This window comes from Amphiprion ocellaris, chromosome 11 (assembly GCF_022539595.1).
Source record: "Amphiprion ocellaris isolate individual 3 ecotype Okinawa chromosome 11, ASM2253959v1, whole genome shotgun sequence".
Lineage (NCBI taxonomy): Eukaryota > Metazoa > Chordata > Actinopteri > Pomacentridae > Amphiprion > Amphiprion ocellaris.
Window position 1 is genome coordinate 13,175,255 of NC_072776.1, and position 22,803 is coordinate 13,198,057.

The window sequence follows — 22,803 nt, forward strand, 5'->3', positions numbered from 1 at the left end:
AATGGAAAAACAGACAGGGCGTTCAGGACAGGCACCTAGGTGGCTCTGGTGCCTGCTGCAGCTCACACTGCTGATAAAGTTATGGAAGTAATCGGAAGTTACACAAGTTCACCGTTAAGTAGCTGCTGTCTGAGAGGTCATACTGAGGTCAGAGTTTTGAATTTCATTTTTCTGTCATCCTAAAGCTTCTCATCTGTTATATTTACCCTGGAATTCCTATGAGCATCCTGCAGCTCAACAGCAGCAAACCTGTACAAATGTATGCATCTTTATATCAAGTGTTCTGCTTTCCTGTCTTTAATAATGTGCACACAAAACAAGCATTTCAGAGTACAATTTAAATAATATTTTATAAGTATTTAACAGGGTATTCTTTTTTTATCCCCACGGTATTGCAAACATTTTCAAGGATTTCACTTGAAAATTATTATTTTTTTGCTTGCATTTATTAAATTATCATGCACTGGTTTGTTTTTGCTTCAGAAGTTGCAGGTCAACTTTTTTCGATTTTCAATATAAAATTCATTAGACCAATAGGAATCAAATATTTCTAGTCTATATTATATACTTATGCATCATATGTTTTGATATTGGATTAAGTGGGCATTATTTAAACAACCTAAGATGTACATTTTAGTAATGTGTATGTGCACATCATACACAGTAGAGCAACACAGTGGTACATAGAAAAGCAAGAAAAAACAGAGGCATAGCTGTAGTGTCTGTCAATCAGATATAAAATCAGTTTGTTGAGCAAGAATCATTTCAATATGCCCCAAAACTGATCTGATCTAAATAATAAAAAAAAAGAAAGAATTAATTCAGCAGCACTATTTCCTTGTGTTTTGGTTTTAATGTATTCCATTCTCTCCGTCAGATCTGTCGTTGCTGTGATGTTTTTTCACAGAAGATGAATGAAATTACTTCCACTTTATTCTTCTACTGGGCTCAATATCTGTCTCACCTCTCCATTTAAACTAAAAAATAATGGAGGACTGAATAATGCCAGGCTACAGAGATGAATAACAATGATGTTGTTCTAAATGAAAATATGGTCAAACAGGGTGTCAATATAAATAAAAGAGGAACAAATAATGTTGGATTCCAAGCTGTTATGCTGTGAAACATTGTGTTACATTATGTGGAAGATGTATACGGTTATGACAGGTTACACTGTAATTGAAACAACACTAGATGTTAAACTTCAGTTGCTATTTTTCCAGGTAGAACGTAATACATTTAGTACAAGTTGTGCATTTTCCCTACATTGCTGGGACTTCATATACATACAGTGACAACATAAAGCTATTATGGACAAGGCCTGTACAAATGGACAGAGTAGTGCGTCACCTTTCCATCCTTGGCCACAGAATCCACTTCTACCTCTCTGGCACCACGTATGAACTTAGTGATGACCACTGGATGCTCCTGAAGGGAAGACAGCATGAAGGTTATTCTTTCAAATGATTAAAAAGTAAAATAAGGCAGACTGAGCAAGGTTGTTTCCTTTTGTGTGGGTGACTCAGAGAGTGTTTTTAGTTAGTGATGTGTTTATTATGCTGGCTCTGTCCTCCAGCACACTAGATTTGAAATGAAGCACAGACCAAGAGATTAAAGCTTTGATATGGTGAACCTGGTAGCCAACAATTCTATATTTGCACATTTAACAATTATAACTCTCACGAACTAGGATATTCACTTGGAGTCGATTCTGGCCATCCAGTATATGTAGCATTAACTCATTTTTAGCTCTGTTTTTGGTCTACATTAACTCCCGAGGGACATATTTTTCTCGGCAGCTACTGAATTCTCCGCTATGTTCACCAGCTAGTTGATTAATTACTGTACAGAGCTTTATAGAGCTGTATAGAGCTTTACTGCTGAAAACAGCTGCCTGCTGTAGTTGCATATGATGCTATTAGAACAGAGACAGTGAATCAAAACTGCTGCCGGAAAGCTAAACAATTACCTAAAAATTTCATCATTACAAGCAGTGCTTTTCATATTGTTGCACTGTTTTTGCATAGTCATTTGATGCACTATAATAAAAAATAATGGGCTTTGCTCGAAATTTGGGCACTTTACAGTATTGTGAGAAAATGTGAATATAATATTACATACTAATGTGATATTTTTCATGGAAATTTTGACCTGTGAGCATGTACATTTGAAAAGCATTGTTGTCTAATGTCTGCACCAGCCAGTGCTCCATCACAATAGGAGTTAGTATTATTATATGTTAACTGCACTAAGAGAAAACTGATGATCCCTGCAATTGGGTGGTAAAAATACATGTATGTATCCGCATTTGTAAGCAGCTAAAATGAGGTGAGAAATGTCAGCAAAAATTCGATCTTGTGCATGTCTAAAATATTAAAGTAAACTTATAGCTTCACCTTTAGGATTTTCACATGTAGTAGAAATTATTTCCTGATACCTAACTCAAACAAAGAGCTAAGCCAATACTTGTTGAAATTTACTTGCTCAAGTCTAGTCTATAGCTAAGCAATAAACAAGCAAAATGGTAAGACGACTGGAAAAGCTTCTCCAGCCTGTTGACGTTAGTGTTCCATATACTTTAAACTGGTAGTCAGGTACTGCAAAATTATTTAGTCCTAAATAGGAACTCTGATAATTTATTGTTTCTGGTAATTTCTGAATTTACATTTCACTCTCTGAAACTGCATCTGCATTTAGATTGCTACAAAGTGTCACTGTTCACATTCCTACAAACTTAAGTATGTTGAGTGTAAACCAAGAATGTCCTTATTACTTTGTCAAGGCTGCTAAACCAGCATTGTAAGCTTTGCGTTGGTGCTCTGAAGGCGTGATATATTGCATACTTCTAGCCTTGAATAGAGGCCCAAGCCACCCAGGTGCTCAATGTGCTCACAAAACTGGCCAACAGCCTTGCCAGCTGGTAGCATGAGTTAATTGAAAGCAGAGGGAGAATGTTATGTATCTTGAGAGTGTCCATGTGGGTTAAATGGAGAAGAGAGAGATCATACGTCCTAACATGCTAATTTTGGACAGCGAGAAAGGGAAAGTGAAGGTGGTACATCTGGAAGGAGTTGTACGGCAATATGTCTTTCTCACATGTGAAGGAATGTACACACAGAGCTAAGACTGATCTCACCTGGGACACCTGTGTAGCCTCCTCCAAGAAACGTTTCATCTCCTCCTCTCCGTACACAACGTTCATTGCGGAGCCACTGGTGAGATGCAAGCAGGAGAGAGGAAAGAGTGAGGGAGAGGAAAACAAAAGGGCACAGGAGAGGAAGAGAAGCGAGCAAACGGGAGAACATACAAGCTTCAAATGATTGTTCAAAACACTCATTATCTCTCCATTGCATCACCATTACCACTGGGAGCACAGTCTGGAAACAGTCAAAATAAGGAGTGAGAGAGGGGTAGAGGGGCGGGGGGAAAACAGCTATTTAGGTCGAAAAGCACTCGAGGCTCTTGAAAACGAGTTCAGAACTCCATCATTAAAAAAACAATAGATTTAGGCTAGTTTTGTTGTGGTTGTTGTTTTTGATTTTAGACTGCTAGCTGGGCTATCCTCCTGCTTGAAAGGGATAGGTTGAAAGAAACAGGGCAGAGAAAGGCCATAGGCTCGGGTCAGAGCTTTACTCCTCAGCTGCCCATAGCTCAGAGGCAGACATATGTCCAACCCCGAGATAAATACTGACCCTTTATTTAAGCACAAGCGGTAATGCATTCAAATTAGGCATGTCATTGACTCGTTGTCAAATTAATCTAATCATTTAGAAGTATTTCTGGATAACAAATCTACAGTTAACTGTTATTGAGAGTTAAAACAATGGTATATGTGTCTTGTCCCTATAAAAAGTCAGCATTCAGTGAGAACCCCTTTATAAGACTAAAATGAGAATGCATTATTTTGGTTTGCAGTCCAGCTTATAGTACATATATAGTAGAAACAGAAGTATTTGTGCTAACAGTTGTGGAGGTAGAGGTTATAACAATAGTAGTATTTTTATGCCAGAGCACTTTGAAAATTCTTGACGGGTGTGCAACACAGTCACACATATGCAACATGCAAGCAGTAACAAGTCAGAAGATCATGTAATGCCACACAATCAATAGTAGGACCTGTGTTACATTATTTTTGTTTTGTTTGAACCACTGGTGGTGTGCATTTGTGATGTCTTCATGGACCTCAAACTGGAGCTGACAGAACAATATAAAATTCAGTTGGAAGAGGTGTGCCTGTGGCTACCATCCAGAGAAGAAACGGCAGTTTTCACGATTGAAGAGCCTGCAGATTAGTTTTCTTAAACTCTCATTGCATCCATTGTTGGAATTAGGAATTAGTTCCCCGAGGGTCGGCAGAGTTCTACTATGACATCCAGGTGTCTGAGGGAGAACACTCGGTTTAAATCTAGGGGATTCAGCACTTATCACAGATTGTGCTTGACACGTTTACATAATGGATCTCCCAGGTGGTGTTCCAAGTGTTGCCAAAGCATTTGGAACGCTGTATCACGTGCACAAAAAGGCTACTTTAATGGGGGGTGGTGATCAAATTTGTATCGGGTACATTGCTTGACTTTTATAAGCCAGGTCTCTCAACTTTCTGATCAAACAGTCAAACAGTCACTTGGAGGTAACAGAGAACACCATCTGATTTAACCCATAACCAGAGTTGAACTGTATTTCAAAGTGAGATGGCAACACAGTACACATTTCATAGCAAGAATTACTTTCAGTCAGGTTTTGGTCTTTCTGAACAAATATTCATCGGGCTCTTGGGTTTCACACATTTGAGTACTTCCACATCCTGATTTGATTTTTAGCTTCCAAGATGTAGTCACCCAACTACCCCAGAATCCTCAGGGATAGGCAAATTTCAATAGCTCAGACAGTCAGTCAATAAAAAGACTGCTATGAATTCACTTGGTGGATTGTTATAAAAGTGAGTAGTTATTTTCAAGCTTGGCCTTATTACTTGGGTCACATTGTGTATACTGCACACCCACACAGATATGCCTCCACACAGACAGAAATTCCTCAGAACAGCTTTGCATTTGCACTCTCTCTTGTCAACAGCTCTTGTAAACAGTGAAAAAATAAAAGTGTGCCTGAATGTTTCCGCAATGGATTGACATTTTGGAAGCAGTTTTACTTATTAAAAAATCACTTAGACAAAATGGCAAAACTAGAACCTAGTTTCAAACATGTCTGGATACTTGAGCCCATCATTGTAGAGTTGGGTCTAGTCTGTTGGTGTTTCACAGGAATAATAACGCTACGTACATTTTTTAAAGTATGCAAATAAGATGCTGTTTTGGAGTGTATTTTACTCTTAGAAATATACACAGCATGAATTTGACAAGGGTGAGAGTGTTTGGTGTGTAGCTGTGTGGGTAACTGTGCATCTGCACTGAGGTTGAGAAAAACACTCAAAAACTATTACCAAGTTTGTCAGAGGGGAAAAGTGAAAAAAGCTTTGGGGATAGTAGGAGATCAAAGAGAGTTCACCCAGTGCTGATGCTGGAGTGAAGAGGAGAGCTTCCTCTTAAACAGTATTTAATAGAAGTCAATAGCAATAGATGACTGTTAATTATTAGACTAGATTATTAATGACATGATTAGAATTATTTTGACATCTAGTGGACTTCAAAGCTATCACATATCCCTCCACTAATATGTACCAGTGATCTGCAAACATTGCATAAAGCTCAAATCTCCCTATCCTTTAAGAAACAAAGAGCCAATGCTGTAGTTCTTATCATCCCAGTTCATTGTTAAACATGGATGTACACATTCTAGCTAAGATTCTCACATATGAACCGTGCTGCCTGGCATTATATCTTCAGACCAGACAGGCTTTATTTAAAAGACTCTCTTTGTTCAATTTGTGTTCCAATATTATCTATCGCTTCCCAGACTGTTCAGTCACAGAGGTATTTATCTCCCTGGATGCAGAAAAGCTTTTTGAAAGAGCAGAATGGAAGTATTTATTTCATACTTAGGAGAGATTTGGGTTTGGCAACACCTCCATTTCTTGGATTAGATTACTATATACAGCTCTCGTCCCTTCAGTTAATACTAGTAATATTTATTCTGAACAGTTGGGTAGAGAGGTGAGGTAGGATCCCTTTTATTTGCAATTGCTATTGATCTCATTTCATTAACCCTTACTTATTGTCCACAGATAATTGGTATTGGAAGAAAGGGTCAAGAGCACCACGTGTCAATGTATGCAGATGATTTACTTTTATATATATCAGACCACACTACTTTCTTACCTCATGTATTCCTTATTCTGAATAGGTTTGAACATTTTTTAGGCTATAAACTGAATTTTTACAATTGTCAATTACTTTCAATCATGGAGGCAGCTCATGAATACCCTTTGCCTCACTTCTTTAAGATTACTTACTCGTTTGTGTATCTGGGCGTCACTGCAAACAATAAATTTTCTTTACTTTTTTTGGACCAACTTATTTCTTCCATTGTGTAGGTGAAGTCCAGTCTGAACTGCTGACTGTTACTACCACTGTCGATTGCAGGTCGTATCATTTCCAAACAGGGGTCGCACGATACATTATTTTAGCATTGACATTGCATGTATGCATGCGGTCCAGTCACATCACAGGAAGCGTTATGTGATGTAAGGCAAATTATCTCAAGCACATCATGTTACAACTTTATTTTCCATTTAATACAAAAAGAAAACTGGCATGGTTATAAATTGTAAGAAATCTGTCTGATATAATTAACTCCAACTTAATGGTTCTTTCATTGAATGTTCTTTGTTTTCATTGAAGTGCAAAGTCAGTTATATAGAAATATTTCGGCTACAGAAAGGATGATGTTGATCAAGAACAGGTTCTCTGTCAGCAGTTTTTAGCTACTTTGTTTGACCACGTAAATTAGCACAACACACCTCTGTATGATGAATGCAAAGCCAGATCTGCCAAAGACAGATCCAAGGCAAAAAATATTTTGGATGTCTTTGTCACTGTTGCAGCATAAGAGAAAGGTTTCAGATTGCAGAGAGAAATCACTGATGTGAGAAAAAGACGTGATACCAATAATATAGGTACCAAAGAGGGTTTTAAAAACATGATCTGGTTGCTTGACAAGCTTTCTGTAACATCATCACGCACCAGTTTTTGTCAAGTTGCCATCACAGAGCTGTATTAAAAATGCACAGCACAAGTTGAAACAGAGCTGTCAAAAAATGGAATATCATGTAGCTGCCACAGACTTGTGGTCCAGCCGGACAACAAAGCTCTACGTAAGTTTGAACTTTGACTTTTTTAATAAAGGAATAACAACTTCAGAGGAGCTGTTTGTAAATGGCATTTTTCCTGGACAAGCGTGCCAGTGAGGACATTGCATCGGGGAGGAGCGAAGCGTTGGTTGCTTGGGGCCTCAATGAGAGATGTCAAGACTGTAAAACAACAGACATCGTGAAGCCTGCTGCCCTGAACAATGGACCAGGCTGCAGTGCTTTAGCCACAGATAGCAGCTTGTGTTATACCGATACTATATTTACCAGACCTGTGCATGCAGAAAAACTAAATATCACCATAACAACCTATATCTGGCAGCCCTATTACATACAGATTATATTCTTTCAGGATTTCTCTGCTCTGCCTCTTGTTAACTACATTAAAATGGAATTGTCAAATGAACAATCAAAATCTGGATGCAAAAAGGCCATCACTTTGACTTGACTCCTTTACAGTCTGAGACCTCCAATATATTCAAACTATGTATTTAAAGTTTTTTTTGTTTGTTTTTTTCTTTACTCACCAATCTGATCTGAGTTATTTATTATTTATAATTTTCCAATACCCATTTTCTAGATGATATATACTTTAAGCGTTGTAGATGAACTTTAGTAGGTTATTGTTTGATACTGTTGACCAAAGAATGTCAACGTCTTCTGTGACGCACAACAGTTATATCACTCTTATATCCCAATGGCATATGTAGCAGCTGTCTTTGTAGCCTGTATCTTGTGTCTGTGGCTTAAAACAATACCAGCTTAGGACAAATGTCTACTGAGCTCATTATGAATTCTATGATAATCAATTATTAATTGATACTTCAGACTTTTAGGAAAATATTATTCAAATTTACGACTCCTGTGTCACAACAGACTAAACAAATGATCAGGCTTAGGTTTGTGTCGATACTGATCAGTTAAAAATTCCCTTGATCGGATCAGATCAGTACTGGGACATCTCTAATTTAAATTGTCTTTACTGGACAAAACTTTTGCAGATTGGCATAACATGTTCATCCCCACTATACCTTTAAGTAATCCTTGTGACTTTATATTACAGTGGCCCTAAGCATTTTAAGGCCTAAAGCTGGGGTAGGTAGGCAAAAATTCTGTATTAATCTTTCAGCATATTGTAGTTCAGGTGCTCTGGGGGAAGCTTGACTACTGTTCTTTTTTTTTTCTTTTTTTTTTTGGCTTTAGATGTTAGGCAGTCATGCGTCTTTTCACCCAAATTAGGTGAGATAGAACAGACAAAAACTAAGGCTGGGGTAAGACTAGGATATGGTAGCACAACACAGGACTTTTATTTGGGACAGTAGGGGTCAAACTCATGAGAAGCCACAAATTAATATTGACTTTCATTTGGACTATCTTTGTGCATTTGAAGCACATACTCATCTGGTGAGAGGAGCTTAGAACAGTGGGGGATGAGAAGCATGAGGAGGGCTGTATATTTCTAAAATCTTCGTCTTGTCCAGTTTCCTGCCTACTGCAGCTTTAATTTCTGCTATATACAATAAGTCTTCTCGCAAACATAATGCAATTTTTGTGTCTCTAAAAGTCAGCTAGGAAACTGAGTTAAACACCAGAGTCCACCTGCCTTCTATTTGCACCCAACATTGATTTATGCAATGTAAAGTACTCCACCATAGGTACTCCATAAACAGTTGAGCCCTGCGTCTGATTGGTGCATATCAATTCCAGCCAGTCATGTCTATATGTTTTGGTCCTGCAGTGGAAATTTTAAAAAATGTGGCTATGTCTAATATTGTTTTTCCTCCTGCCCCAGCAAATTAGTTCACCCATGCCCACTGTCGGCCATTTTTGGTGTCTCATGCACTTGCCCTCTGAAAAGCAGAGGCAGATTGTATTACCTTTGACACTCTTATTGGCTCACATTGTTGTTAAGTGGAAAAATACCATTTCACTTCCCTTTACAAAGTGGGTTCATGACTTACTCTCATTAGAGTTTAAATTACTCTTACTCTTATTAAATCAGGGACAATAAAGTCCTCTGAAGGCGTGCCATAAATCTTTTAACAATGCAATCCTTTCCTGATTAACATTAAGGTGGATATCCAGTCACCTACAGCTGTTAATATTTTTTTGTTTGTTTATTTGCATTTCCTCTCCTTTCAATATGGTGCCATTATTTCTCTTTTAAAATTGATTTAAATATCAAACCATTTATGTGTGTGAAATAAATTACTTTGAAGTTTGGTAGTTTTAAATGGTACTTAGTGTCAAACACTCAAGGTTTCCCACTGTTTCCCTGCAGTGCATACACAGCTTTCTTTGAAAACTACATCACTGTTTGAATGTAAAAACATTAAATGCCCAAAACTTCACTATATACAGGTTTTCAGTGACACTAAAAGCCCTGTCGAATCCAGGGTAAATCATGACATCTGCTGGATTAAAATGTTACTGCATGAGCATTTGTGTAAGTTAAATCCATTAATCATCATAACTAAAAATGTATTTTATTCACTTAGCAATTAGTTTGTGAATTACTTATTAAGAAATGACATCAGTTTTCCCTTCATGCCTCAGCCAACCCTTACTGCACTGTTCTCTCCACTGTATTTGTTAATATACTTTATTGACAAGAAATGTAAAACAACAAAATTACTTGTGATTAGATTGTTTGTCCTCGCAGTTTATACTTCTACAACTAATTACAGAAAATGTGTTCGGTTGTTATTGATTTAGGTGATACAGTGAAATAGCTGCTGAGAGACTGTTGATAGCAGAAAGATGAGAAAAAAAATCTTATCTAGTGCAACTTTAGGAGACAGGAATCACATGTGGTATTGCTTACCTGAGAACATATGAGGGCCTCAGTAGGCATGGATATCCCACCTGGTTGGCAAAGGCAAAAGCATCTTCCTGTGAAGGAAAAATAAGAGTATAGTCGATCTGTCGTGTTATAAGAGAAAGGTCAGAAATTATCCAGAATAATCATAATAGACACAAGTTAGAAAAACACATATATTAGGTTCACTGTACAGTGTATGTGTCCTAGGTTTTTAGAGACTCTTGTGACAGTTCTGGTATGAGTGTGAGGGAGATATTTTTGCTTTTTGCATTATTTATATGAAAAGAGGACTTTCTGTCACAGATTGACAACAGGAAACACAGCACAGCTCACTCTGCTGTGTTGCTACCGTATGAATTTTTCTTGCATTAGAAATTTTAAAATGTAGAAAATTGTAATATGATGGTCAATTGCTATATTTTTGAATAGAGAACAGAGGGCACAGGTTTGATTTATATTTTATTTTTATTGTTGTATTTTACCATGTAATATAGGCTACTGCAGTCTGTGCTATTAATTCCACAAGCTTCTCCATCATATAGACCAGTCTCGCAGCATTGTTCCTGTAATAGTGATGTTTGTTTACTGTGTAACAAAAAATAACAAAACATGTAAAAATGTAAAAAAAAAACAGAATTTACCAAAAAAAAAAAAAAAAAATCTGCAGCTGAAAGCAACTTTGCTGAACTCTCCAGTGGCTGTTAATGTCTTTTAGAAGTAAAATACACAAAAGCAGTAAGTGAAATTTGTTTTTCCCACCCTTCAATTCAGCAAACGAGTGGATAAAAATGATAAAAGTTTGTTTTGACAAATCTGTTCAGCTAACGAGGAGTTTTTTTTGTTTTGTTAAATTTTGTCGGGCTTTTTAAAATTGTGTTGTTTTTGCTTTCAGAATTTAAACATTTCTGCTAAAATGCGCAACAACACGACAATTTAAAATTAAAAATAATTGAATTACCACAAAAAACAAAAAAAAGTAGAATTTTTTTTTCTGAGATTAAGTTTTTCACAAATTTTTCACATCATATCATCATAATTAGTTTAAATACACAAGTAATAAAACAAGGATGAAGTGAGGGTAAATGCAGGACCTTTTCTGTTTTACATTTATCTACCAATGTAAATTATGTAGTTCAAACAGCATGACTTTTCAGAAAAATCTGTGTATTAGCTGTAGTAAATCAGGAACTCTGTGTATATTACAAATGTATTCACTTTGAAGGACACACAGCAAATAAATACATTGTTGAATTCAAACTGGCAAAAAATAAAAACCAAATGACCTAACTCAAGCACACTAATGCCAGACTCATATAATACATTGCAACAACACAAGCACAGGATTAAAGTTCCACAAAGAAGCAGTTCTTAAAACCAGTTTGGTCAATCAGTGGCCTATCACCCATCACTAGTCTTAAGCCTGAGCTTTTCTCTGAGTCTTTACTTGTATGGGAGGTGTATAATATTAAAAAGCGACATGGTTAAAGCCACTTGAAATGAAAACAAAGATATCAAAACAAGGGTGTGTTTGCACTTGACCTCGCCCTGGTAGTGATAAGCCTTTCATAAAGCTCCTTTCAGTTTAACCACACATATTTAAAGTCCTCCCAAATAAACAGTGTTCTCCCACACCTGCTGAGAACATAGCGGTTCTCAGCAGATGTGGTCAAAAAGTGCAGCTTCAGTTCATCTCCTTTCAATTGTTCCCTCCACACCCACCCCACCACCTTCGGATTACATGAGCATTGAAAGAGGAAAGAGTAGGAGTTGTGGACGCAGTCTAGCAGCGAGAGTAAGGCTCTATGTCCTCCTCCCCATCATCATCATTATCGCTCTTTCTCCCTTCTCCATCTCTCTGCAGGTCCAGCCTTTTCCTCTCTCTCATTACCCACTGTTCACTCGCCAGGTGAAGTACGATTTAGAAAAACACAAAATAGCTTCCCAGAGACGCAAGAAGCGTCTCCCCACGGCTCTGCTGAAGTTATTCCAGCCCATTAAAAACAAACTGTTTCTTCAAGATTGACAGTGAAATAGAATATGTAGATAGACTCTGGAGAGAGACGGAGCTTTATCTGTGTGTGTACTAGATAATCGCTCCTCAGTGGTTACTGAAAACATGAGCAACAGTAGTGGAAGAGACATATTTTAGCAAAGAAGTCAGATACATTTTAGTGCCCCATATGTTCCACAGAGGGATGTGCCAGCGCCTCATTCAGATGCAGCCAGGAGCGAGCTGAGCAGGCCAAATGGAAAAGAAAAATGCTCAACATGACATGACAAGTCATAGGACCAGCACTGCAGAGCAGGTGTGAGGAAGTCCAGTTTTTTTTGTGTGTGTATATATATATATATATATAAACTAAAGGTTGATTGATAAACCAGCAAACAAGTGACCTTTGTGCCCAAAGGCAGAGCCAACAGGCAACTCATACACTATATTTTTTTCAGTTTGACTGAAAAATTCCTTCATTTATCCTCCAAAGTCTTTCAAAACAGGTCCAAAAACATAAAGTACAGGATGAGTTTCTGAGACAGATTTCAGTGTTGAATATAAACATTCCCACTGTTAAATCTGAAAGAAGCTAAATTATGGAATTAAAAAATACACACATGAGCGTCTTTAATGAGCAGATTGTCTGTTATTAAATTAACATTTCCAATTACCCTGAACTCACCACCTCTACACTCGAGAGCAGCGATACCATTTCTCTGTGATCACTTTTGTGGTCAAAAGACAGCCTGAAAAACTACATTTACAGTCAAAGCAACTGAACTTAGTTTTCTGATTTGATGGAGAATATTCTTAGATTCTAGCAAGACTCGGTGCTCAGCCCACACTCCTTACTCAGGAGCTATTTCAAAAGATTTCTTCCGCATATTTTCAGAATTCATATTACAAAATATTACATGTCATGACAGTGACACTTCAATTATTCATTATTTATGTATCCTCTCACCAGAGAGCTCAGCGCCCTCCACGGGGCTTGGGCCACCTCGAGGTCATCTAGGATCCTGGAGAAGATGGAGCGTTCCTCAGCTCGGTCAATCTGCAGAGGACTCGTCCCCAGAATCTTCACCCCACTCAGGTGCAAGGGGACGGCCAGGTTGTTGGGAATCTGACCTCCCACAGACACGATGCTGCCAGAACACCCCTGGAGAGACGAGCGTGAAAAAAGAAGAAGGTGAAATAAATAACAGAAAACATTCTAGAGGAAGAATGGAAGGACGGGGCCAAGATTTACAGTGTGAACTCTGTGACCACTTCCAGTCATTGCGACTGCTGACCACACAGTGAAAATATGAGGCAAACACAAACAGTTGATCTTGGTGGTACCATGGGTTTAGTTATCACCAGAGAAGGTGTGTGTGTGTGTGTGTGCGCGAACAAGTGTGTGTGTTCCTTTTAATAACAGCATGCGGTTTCTTTTCCTGTCTAGCTGATCCAAGGGGGATGCTGTTTCCATGGCAATGCCAGGTTGCATCTCTTCATTATTCATGGGCCTGTTCTCCTGTCCGGGGTTTATCTCCGTGCTCTAATGCCATATTTATCACACACACACACACATATATATATATATATATATATATATATATATATATATATATATATATACAAAGAAAGAGGGGACTGTAGCTGTGAAAGAGGGATTGATGGTAATGCTATCTCCCTGAACAAACAAACACTTAATCACACCCTGATCCCATCGCAACTTTAACTGGATTACAATTCCTCTGCAAGCGAACGTCAGCGGACATTAGTGGGCAAACACGCAGCGTAACATAAGCACACAGGCACCAACAAACATAAGACACAAAAAATATCAGGGAAACAGTGCCCTTGCACATGTTTTGACATGATCAGGGTCAGCTGAGCTCCACACAAAGCACAGAGTAGCTGCAGGCAGTGAGGACGAAGTACTGTGTACACCGATCAGCCACATTAAAAACACGTGAAATAAATAACAGTTAGCATCTCTTTACTTTCTGCATTTCATGGGAGGTTTCTTTGACATGTGCCACCTACCTAAAATTTTTTTCAAGCTCACCCTGAAGTCTGGTTGTACACGTGAGATCACATCTTAAAATAAATAATGTAGACCAGAACATTAGCACATGAAACAACTGTATACATCAGAACTTTTAATAGGATCAGTTTCTGTAAATTCACTTTTCTCAGAGAATTTCCTCCTAACAGTTCCTCATAAAATGACCCAAAACCATCACAGTGATGTAAAATGACCACCTAAGAATATGTTTACCTATAAAACTATTTTGCAAGCAGAGCTGCAAGAAAAATGAGTGTCACAGAAAGGTCGGAAAACCTCGAAAACACATAGCAAAGCAGCATACCTGTTAAGTACACAATCTCCTCGATCATGGCTGAGCTTATTGCATAATAAATGTCCCAATTAACAACCCTTTCTGTTTTTCGAGTTTCGTGCAGATAAAGACATGAGTTTTGTTTCGCTGCTTTTAAGGCCACCATCATTCTGGAGCATGAAGCAGAAAAAGCTTCACGCTTAAGCAGTTTCTGACTTTATATATAAATATGAATGAGCAGAGAGAGTTCAGATATTGTTGGGTATGTTTCATCCATGCCACTCTAAGCAGGAAATGTATTTTTTTCCAGCACTGTGGACATCTGCTCTTTGGGAAGTCCATGGTAATAAGTCACAGTCACGCTGCTAATGCTGGAATTAATCTTGAGAAGTACAGTCACGTCAAAACATATCAGAAAGCTTAAGTTAGAGAAATGATAATACCATTATGCGTGTGCTTGTGTGCCAGTCTTAGACCAATAAATCTAACTACCAGTAATATAAGACAAACATTTTTGCTTTAAGTCCACTTGTGTTGTCCAGCTTTGATAGAGCTGTCAAGATTGATTTGTTCCATACATATGTATTTCAGTATTGGAAAATTTAAATTGACTGCAATGCAATATTTCAATGAGATTGTACTCAATACATGAATAAAGTTATTATTCCGCCAAGGAAAGGCGGAGTAATGTGACGATCGGCGTACGTTTGTCTGTGAATCTGTGAATCCGTCTGTCTGTCATTGTGAAACATTACTCAGAAACGGACTAACAGATTAGGATAAAATTGGGGAAGTCAGAAATGACCCAAGGACCACCTCATTAAATTTTCACAGTGATGCAGCTTATGGTCTGGATCCACGGCTTTGTTAAGGATTCCCCATTGCCATATATAGCTGCCGGCACGGCGTCGCTGTAACCATGACAAGTGAACAGTCAGTTAACTGCTGACAATCACATGATTGCAATCCTACTACAAATTGACTGTGATTTATCAGTTGGAAATCATACAAGGAATAACTGATTAAACTGTGGTGTGTTTCTGAGTCCCATAGTATGTCGTCTAAAATATCACAAAAACGTCATAGTTTAGTATGTCGTCTAAAATATCACAAAAACGTCATAGTTTAGTATGTCGTCTAAAATATCACAAAAACATCATAGTTTAGTATGTTGTCCAAAAGGTGGAAAAAACGTTATAGTTTGGTATGTCGCCCAAAATATGACAAAAATGTCATAGTTTAGTATGTCGTCCAAAATGTGACAAAAATGTCATAGTTTAGTATGTCGTCCAAAAAGTGACAAAAACATCATAGGTTAGTATGTCGTCCAAAATATGACAAAAATGTCATAGTTTAGTATGTCGTCCAAAATGTGACAAAAATGTCATAGTTTAGTATGTCGTCCAAAAAGTGACAAAAACATCATAGGTTAGTATGTCGTCCAAAATATGACAAAAATGTCATAGTTTAGTATGTCGTCCAAAATGTGACAAAAACGTCATAGTTTAGGATGTCCTCCAAAATGTGACAAAAACGTCATAGGTTAGTATGTCGTCCAAAATATGACAAAAACGTCATAGTTTAGTATGTCGTCCAAAATATGACAAAAACGTCATAGTTTAGTATGTTGTCCAAAAAGTGACAAAAACGTCATAGATTAGTATGTCGTCCAAAAAGTGACAAAAACGTCATAGTTTAGTATGTCGTCTAAAATATCACAAAAACATCATAGTTTAGTATGTTGTCCAAAAGGTGGAAAAAACGTTATAGTTTGGTATGTCGCCCAAAATATGACAAAAATGTCATAGTTTAGTATGTCGTCCAAAATGTGACAAAAATGTCATAGTTTAGTATGTCGTCCAAAAAGTGACAAAAACATCATAGGTTAGTATGTCGTCCAAAATATGACAAAAATGTCATAGTTTAGTATGTCGTCCAAAATGTGACAAAAACGTCATAGTTTAGGATGTCCTCCAAAATGTGACAAAAACGTCATAGGTTAGTATGTTGTCCAAAAAGTGACAAAAACGTCATAGTTCAGTATGTCGTCCAAAATATGACAAAAACGTCATAGGTTAGTATGTCGTCCAAAATATGACAAAAACGTCATAGATTAGTATGTCGTCCAAAAAGTGACAAAAACGTCATACGTTAGTATGTTGTCCAAAATATGACAAAAATGTCATAGTTTAGTATGTCGTCCAAAATATGACAAAAATGTCATAGTTTAGGATGTCCTCCAAAATGTGACAAAAACGTCATAGTTTGTTGTCCAAAATGTGACAAAAACGTCATAGGTTAGTATCACTGTTCCCTGTAAGCTGCGCGCATGCGCAATTGCGCACTGCTGACATGGTCTCCGCGCACAGAAAATCTGCGCTGCGCACAAAAAAAAAAAAAAATCCAACCTAAATTGTAAATAAAATAAACACTTAATTCATTCTGTGCTATTTTTCAATGTGAGTCAGTGAGTGACCGGTGACTGGCTGCTGCAGCCAATGATGCGATTCACATACGTATTTACCATAGACTGTATATAATGGTATTTACGCAGCTAATCAACGTCAGGCATCCTTAGGTGCAGCTACCATTGTTCTCATAGATATGAATGAGTAGATAGGACACGCCATGCTACTTTGGCTGTGAACCTTTATTTACCTGTGATCGCTCTGTCTTCTGGAGTGATTTGATTGGTTATACGAAACGAATAAAACTCCTTTAACTTAACATCTGTAAACAAAACAAAAACGTATCAACAAAGTTTCCTGTTAGAGTTTGTGTTCTTCTAAGTTTAACTCAAGATTTTAAATACTTTCATTTACTGCAAATGAATATCTACTCCAAATGTCTCACTAATAATCATTATCAGCCTTAAAAACCCACAAAACACCCCTCTATACTCAACCACACTTAGTACAGTCTGGTTCCCCCTTCTATAAATCTGCTTGGAATCTTCCACTTCCTGTTTGTCAAAGTGGCCTTCTACCTGGACAGGTTTTGTTGGAGCTCATGCAACAAACATTTTGGGTAACTGCACTTTAATATGGATGGATGACACTGAATTAGAGTCTATTTTAATGAGACTGAGTTAAGATGTGTAGCTCTGTCATTAAATAGTAAATTATTTCTCAGAATTCACAGAGAAAAGTCTGAAATGTTTGCTAGGTTAGCGTCCCATGTGCTCTTTGGCTCAGCTAAAGCTAACTCTCTCCAACTTCTGGATCTCTTGAGTTGCTTGTTGTTAAATTATCTTGCTAGAGGTGCTGAAGCTCAGAAAGTCTGAGATGTTTGTTCAAAATAAGCTCATTCTCACATCTTATCTGAACTGTCCTCTTTTGTTTGAACTTTCCCTAAACTTAGGAGTTAATGACGGAGCAGCACATCCAGACTCAGTCTCATTTATGTAGAGATTAAACTTCAGTGTCATTCATTGATGTTAAAGTGCAGTTTTTCAAATGTTTGTTGCACATGCTCCCGACCAAACCAGTCCGGTGGAAGACGATGTGAAGAGAAAGCTCCAGAGGATGAATATCACACATTTACATTGGAAATTAATGTCCTTTAATTAGACATTGTCATGCAAAAGTTGGATTTCCCTTTAATGATGTTCAAATCTTTGTTGAGTGTTTTGTTGATGTTGGTTTCTAAATGTTTTTTGACACTCTGCCCCAAAGATTAAAACCTTTTACGGCGCTCACACGCTGCAACAATTCACACATTATCAACTATCTTTCTGACTAAACTAAGATAAAAAGTGAAAAACTGCCTGATTCCTGCATCATGAATGTAAATCTTTTTGGTTTTTATGACCATAAACTGAATATATTTGGGCTTGACATTTTACCAAAACAAGAAATGAATTACTGGAGAAAACGACAGATTAATGGACAAAGAAAATGTGTTTTCTAACATATATGGCTGAATTACAAGATACATACAATTTTAATTCCGTTTTACTTATATAATGCCAATTACAGGTCAAATTGTCTCAAGATGCTTTATTTTTTATATTTTTTGGTCATCTTTAAAATATGACAAAGTAAGAAATTTAAACCTCTTGACTAATCCAATTTATTATTTAGTTTTTAAGAGACTAATTGACAATTCAAACTTTCTCCACTAAAACTAATAAACATGAGGTCAAATAGAAGGAACAGTTTTAAATACTGCAGTCCCACGACGACAAGAATAAAGTTTCTCAACAAAAACTAAATCTGCTGGTGGATTCCATGAAAGTCCTAATAAAGGATAATAAAGTGTGATACTAAAGGTTTGTGGTGCTAAAAATCTCCAAGTAAAGATATCAAGTTGAACATCTGGATGGAGGTTGATAAAAGTTGACCTCCCGTCATTTCTCTGGAGTCGACTCCATGGATTTTATGGATGGTGGTTAAAGACTTGCTCTTCGAGTTGTCTTCCTTCTAGTCGCTGTAAAAAGTCACACCATCCTCGTCGTCGACTTTAACACCTCTTCATGACAACTTGTTCTGCCTCCGACCTTGTGGAAACTCCAGAAACTCGGGAAAACCCATGGAGACTTGAAGAACTCGTCAGGCGGGGGAAGGTGTGGTGGGCGGTGGGGGGAGGTGGGGGAAGTAGAGGGGGGAGGCCGCCACCCACCTCCCCGCCTACTCTCCGCCCTGACTCCACCCAGACTCCGCCTTGGCTCCACCCATGTGGTCACTTGGAAACTACGATGACAAAGGGACGACGAAATCATTTTATTTTCATCTGATCTGTAGCTCAGTGAGTTAAGGATTTGCCTGTGGAGCTGCAGGTCGCTGGTTCAAGACCAGACACTTCTTAAATTTTCTCAAAATTCTGACAAAGACAAAGAAAGAAAAGGGCCCATGGCGGGTCTTGAACCGGCTACCTTCCAGTTGGTAGTCTGTCTCTTATCCTCCTGAGCTATTCGCTCAGATACTAATTCTTCTTTTTTTTGCGCATTTATCATCTATTTTTTGTCGTTTTCGAGTTTTTTTTTAACTTGAGTCTCGACTCGACCGTTTTTCTCAGGAGGTTGGACTTCAGCCTTTGTGCTGGAGGGTTGAACCCTCAGTTCCAAGACTTTCCAGGCCTCCAGACCTCCCGAGTCCTCAGGACCTGAGCTTTCACACAGTCTGAGGGCTGAAATTTTCTAAGTCCCACAGTAGTTCTCTGTTAGATTTAACTTTCAGACAGTCCAAGGACTGGTATCTTCGAAGTTCCTGAGTAGTTCTCTGTTAGTTTGAACCATCAGACAGTCTGAGGGCTGAAATTTTCTAAGTCCCACAGTAGTTCTGTTAGATTTAACTTTCAGACAGTCCAAGGACTGATATCTTCGAAGTTCCTGAGTAGTTCTCTGTTAGTTTGAACCTTTCCACAGTCTGAGGACTGAAATCTTAAAAGTTCTTGAGTAGTTCTCTGTTAGTTTGAACCTTCAGACAGTCTGAGGACTGAAATTTTAAAAGTTTCTCAGTACTTCTCTCAGTTAGTTTGAACTTTCTGGTTAACAGAAGCCTTAAAACTTGTGACCATGAGTCTTGATTTCACATTTAGACCATCCGAGTTCTTCTCAGACCTTCACCTGTGGGTTTTTTAGAAATCCTCAACAAACTTTGATTGTCTTCACTGAACAGTAAAGTTTGTGGAGATCAGAAGGTAACATTAGTTTGATAAATGCCTTCAACTACTAGTAGACTTTATCTGGAAAGCAGTTTTCTGAAATGAGTTCTTAGTAAATCTATCCACAATCAAACCAAGAACATAGAAAGAGGAAATGTTTGAAAAAACAACTTGATGTTTTCGTTTCAGACTAGAAAACGCTTTAAGACCTTCAGTTGTTTTTGCTCTTTTTGATCATTTTATTGTCTCTTCTGTTTAATTTGATCTTCTAAAGTCTAACTGGTTTCTTTTCAAATGTTTTGTCTTTAGTTTGATTCTTCTTAAACATTTAGTTTTGCTCTTTTCTCACCTTTTATTCTTTTCTAATGTCTGATTTGATTTCCAAATGTTTTGTCTTTTTAATGTTTAATTGTTTTTTCAAATGTTTTATCGGCTTGTTTGAAAAATTTCCTTTTCTTTCCCAATGTTTAATTTTTCGATTAAATCTTTAAGGTTTTTCTTTTAAAATGTTTTACCACCTTTTAATGTTTTTTCTTTTTAAATGCTTTATTGTATTTTCTGTTTAATTCCAATTTGAAGTTTTATTGTCTTTAAGATGCAATTTTTGAATTAAATATTTAATTTTTTAATTAAATGATTTGTCTTTTTAAAGGTTTAATAATCTAATGAAATGTTTTGCATTTTTAAAAATGTTTAATATTCTTCTTGTTTAATTGTATTTTTTAAATGTTTAATTCTGGAAAATATTTTATCTGTAATTTTTAATATTTGTATTTTCAAAATTTTATTTAATTTCATAATGACATGTATTGTATCTTGTTGAATTATCTAATTCAATATTTTGTCTGTTTAATATCATTTAATTGTATTTAATGTTTAACTCTATTAAACAGACAAAATATTGAATTAGATAATTCAACAAGATACAATACGTCATTATGAAATTAAACAAAATTTTTAAAATACAAATATTAAAAATTACAGATAAAATATTTTCCAGAATTAAACATTTAAAAAATACAATTAAACAAGAAGAATATTAAACATCTTAAAAAATGCAAAACTTTAATTAGATTATTAAACCTTTAAAAAGACAACACAGTTAATTAAAAAATTAAATGTTTAATTAGAAAATTACATCTTAAATTTCTTAAATCTTTTTAATAATAAAACTTCTCAAAAGTTTTACTGTATTAATTTTTTTCCTTTGATTTAATTGCTTTTTGTTATGTAGTTTATTTCTTTAATGTTCTTTTTCTGTCAAGATTTTAACCCCAACCTTAAAAATGATATAAACCCTTATCACAATGAAAATACTTCTGTTGTCACAATCATGAGTTAGTCAATTATTAAGTTTATCAATTCAACTTTATTTGTTTAGCACCTTTTACACAGATGACAAAATTAAACAAGCAAAGAGAAAAAAAACTATGCTAAAACTATGATTAAAACTCAAAAACATTTAAAAAAAAAAAAAAGATTTAACATGGTAATAAAATATGTTGTGTCCAGGGGATGGAGGGAGTTTATTGAAGTCTTCTTGGGCTCACATGGTAAATCATTTAAAATCTAAACTTGATATTCAGTCTAAGGAAACTGCAGAGCGACAGAAGAACCAACAATATCTCCTGTTTTCTCCTTTAATGAGTCCACTCTTCTTTTGCTTTCAGACCAAAGAACTGCAGACTCTTCACAACCTGCTCAAACTCTTCGTACAAGACCTCACCACACGGGTCAAGAAGGTTTCCGTCTCATTTCTACTCCGAAGCTCACTTTCTCCTGCTGAAACTGCTGAAAAATGTTTCTGCTGCTCTAAAGTCTTGTCTCCAGAACTTCCTAAAAACTCAAAGTCTCTTCTGCTGCAGGTTGATTTGTAGAACTGTTCCAGAAAACCTCACTAAACCACATGGAGGGGCCTCAAGATAGTCGTCCAAATGAAACCATACAAAAACCAAACTAGTACAACCCAAACGCTAAAGTCTCCTGCAGCCTACCAGAGAACCTCTGAGAACAGAGAATCAGGACAGGAACTCTTACCTTCTGGACAACCAATGCTGGTTCACAAACAAGAATACAGAATGTGTCTGACCAAAAACCTCTAAAGACTAACTACAGCCAAGATAAAGACACAACTCAGCTGCACCAAATCCACTAATCACTGCACACATTAGCACCATGTGCTAACTGTGGCTAAAGAACCACATTTACCAAGACAACTATCCAGTACAAAGCTCTAAAACACACCAAGAAACACATTAAAGTCTATTTTACTGCTGGAAGCTGCAAGCCAACGCCTAAAGAACAAACTACAGCAATGGAGCCAAACCCGGTTCACTGGTGAAGAGAAGCAGAGGAAATGTTTGTCTGCAGCTAAATAAAGCAGGAAGACACTGAGCTGCTCAGGTGTTCCTGATAACACCTAGCAGCCACCTGGACAGCCAATAGGAACACCGCTTACTGGAAGTCCAGAGGGCTGGCTTAGTGAAGGAAATTTAGTTTAAAGTTGAAGCAGAAAGTTAACAAAGAAAGTTGAAAACCACCTTCTGATCCCTGAAATCTCTGAGTTTTCACACAAAGAACACCTGAACATGTCAAACTGGTTCCATAGTAGAACCATCATTGTAAAAACGTCATAGTATGGTGTGTTACTCAAAAAACATTATGACCCGGCTGTCAGGGGACAAACATGTAAGAAACATGAGAACAGAGAGAACCCAACCAGTAGGTCACAGTTTATTATCCCCCAGTCATCTCCTGAAGTCCATATGGTGAGAGACATCAGTATCTGGTTGTT

The 22,803-nt window shown here is 37.0% G+C and overlaps 1 protein-coding gene across 2 annotated transcripts in view; it reads right to left on the reverse strand.

Annotated features, from left to right (window-relative positions):
• Positions 1–22,803, reverse strand: part of cps1 (carbamoyl-phosphate synthase 1, mitochondrial) — an 80,000-nt gene that overhangs the window by 23,924 nt on the left and 33,273 nt on the right. For both annotated transcript variants that reach the window (XM_055015522.1, XM_055015523.1), the window contains exons 26-29: positions 13,043–13,237; positions 10,089–10,156; positions 3,137–3,212; positions 1,351–1,428 (exon numbers count right to left, since the gene is read on the reverse strand). In XM_055015522.1, the coding sequence (XP_054871497.1) occupies positions 1,351–1,428; positions 3,137–3,212; positions 10,089–10,156; positions 13,043–13,237 (417 nt within the window). The remainder of the gene's footprint in view (positions 1–1,350; positions 1,429–3,136; positions 3,213–10,088; positions 10,157–13,042; positions 13,238–22,803) is intronic.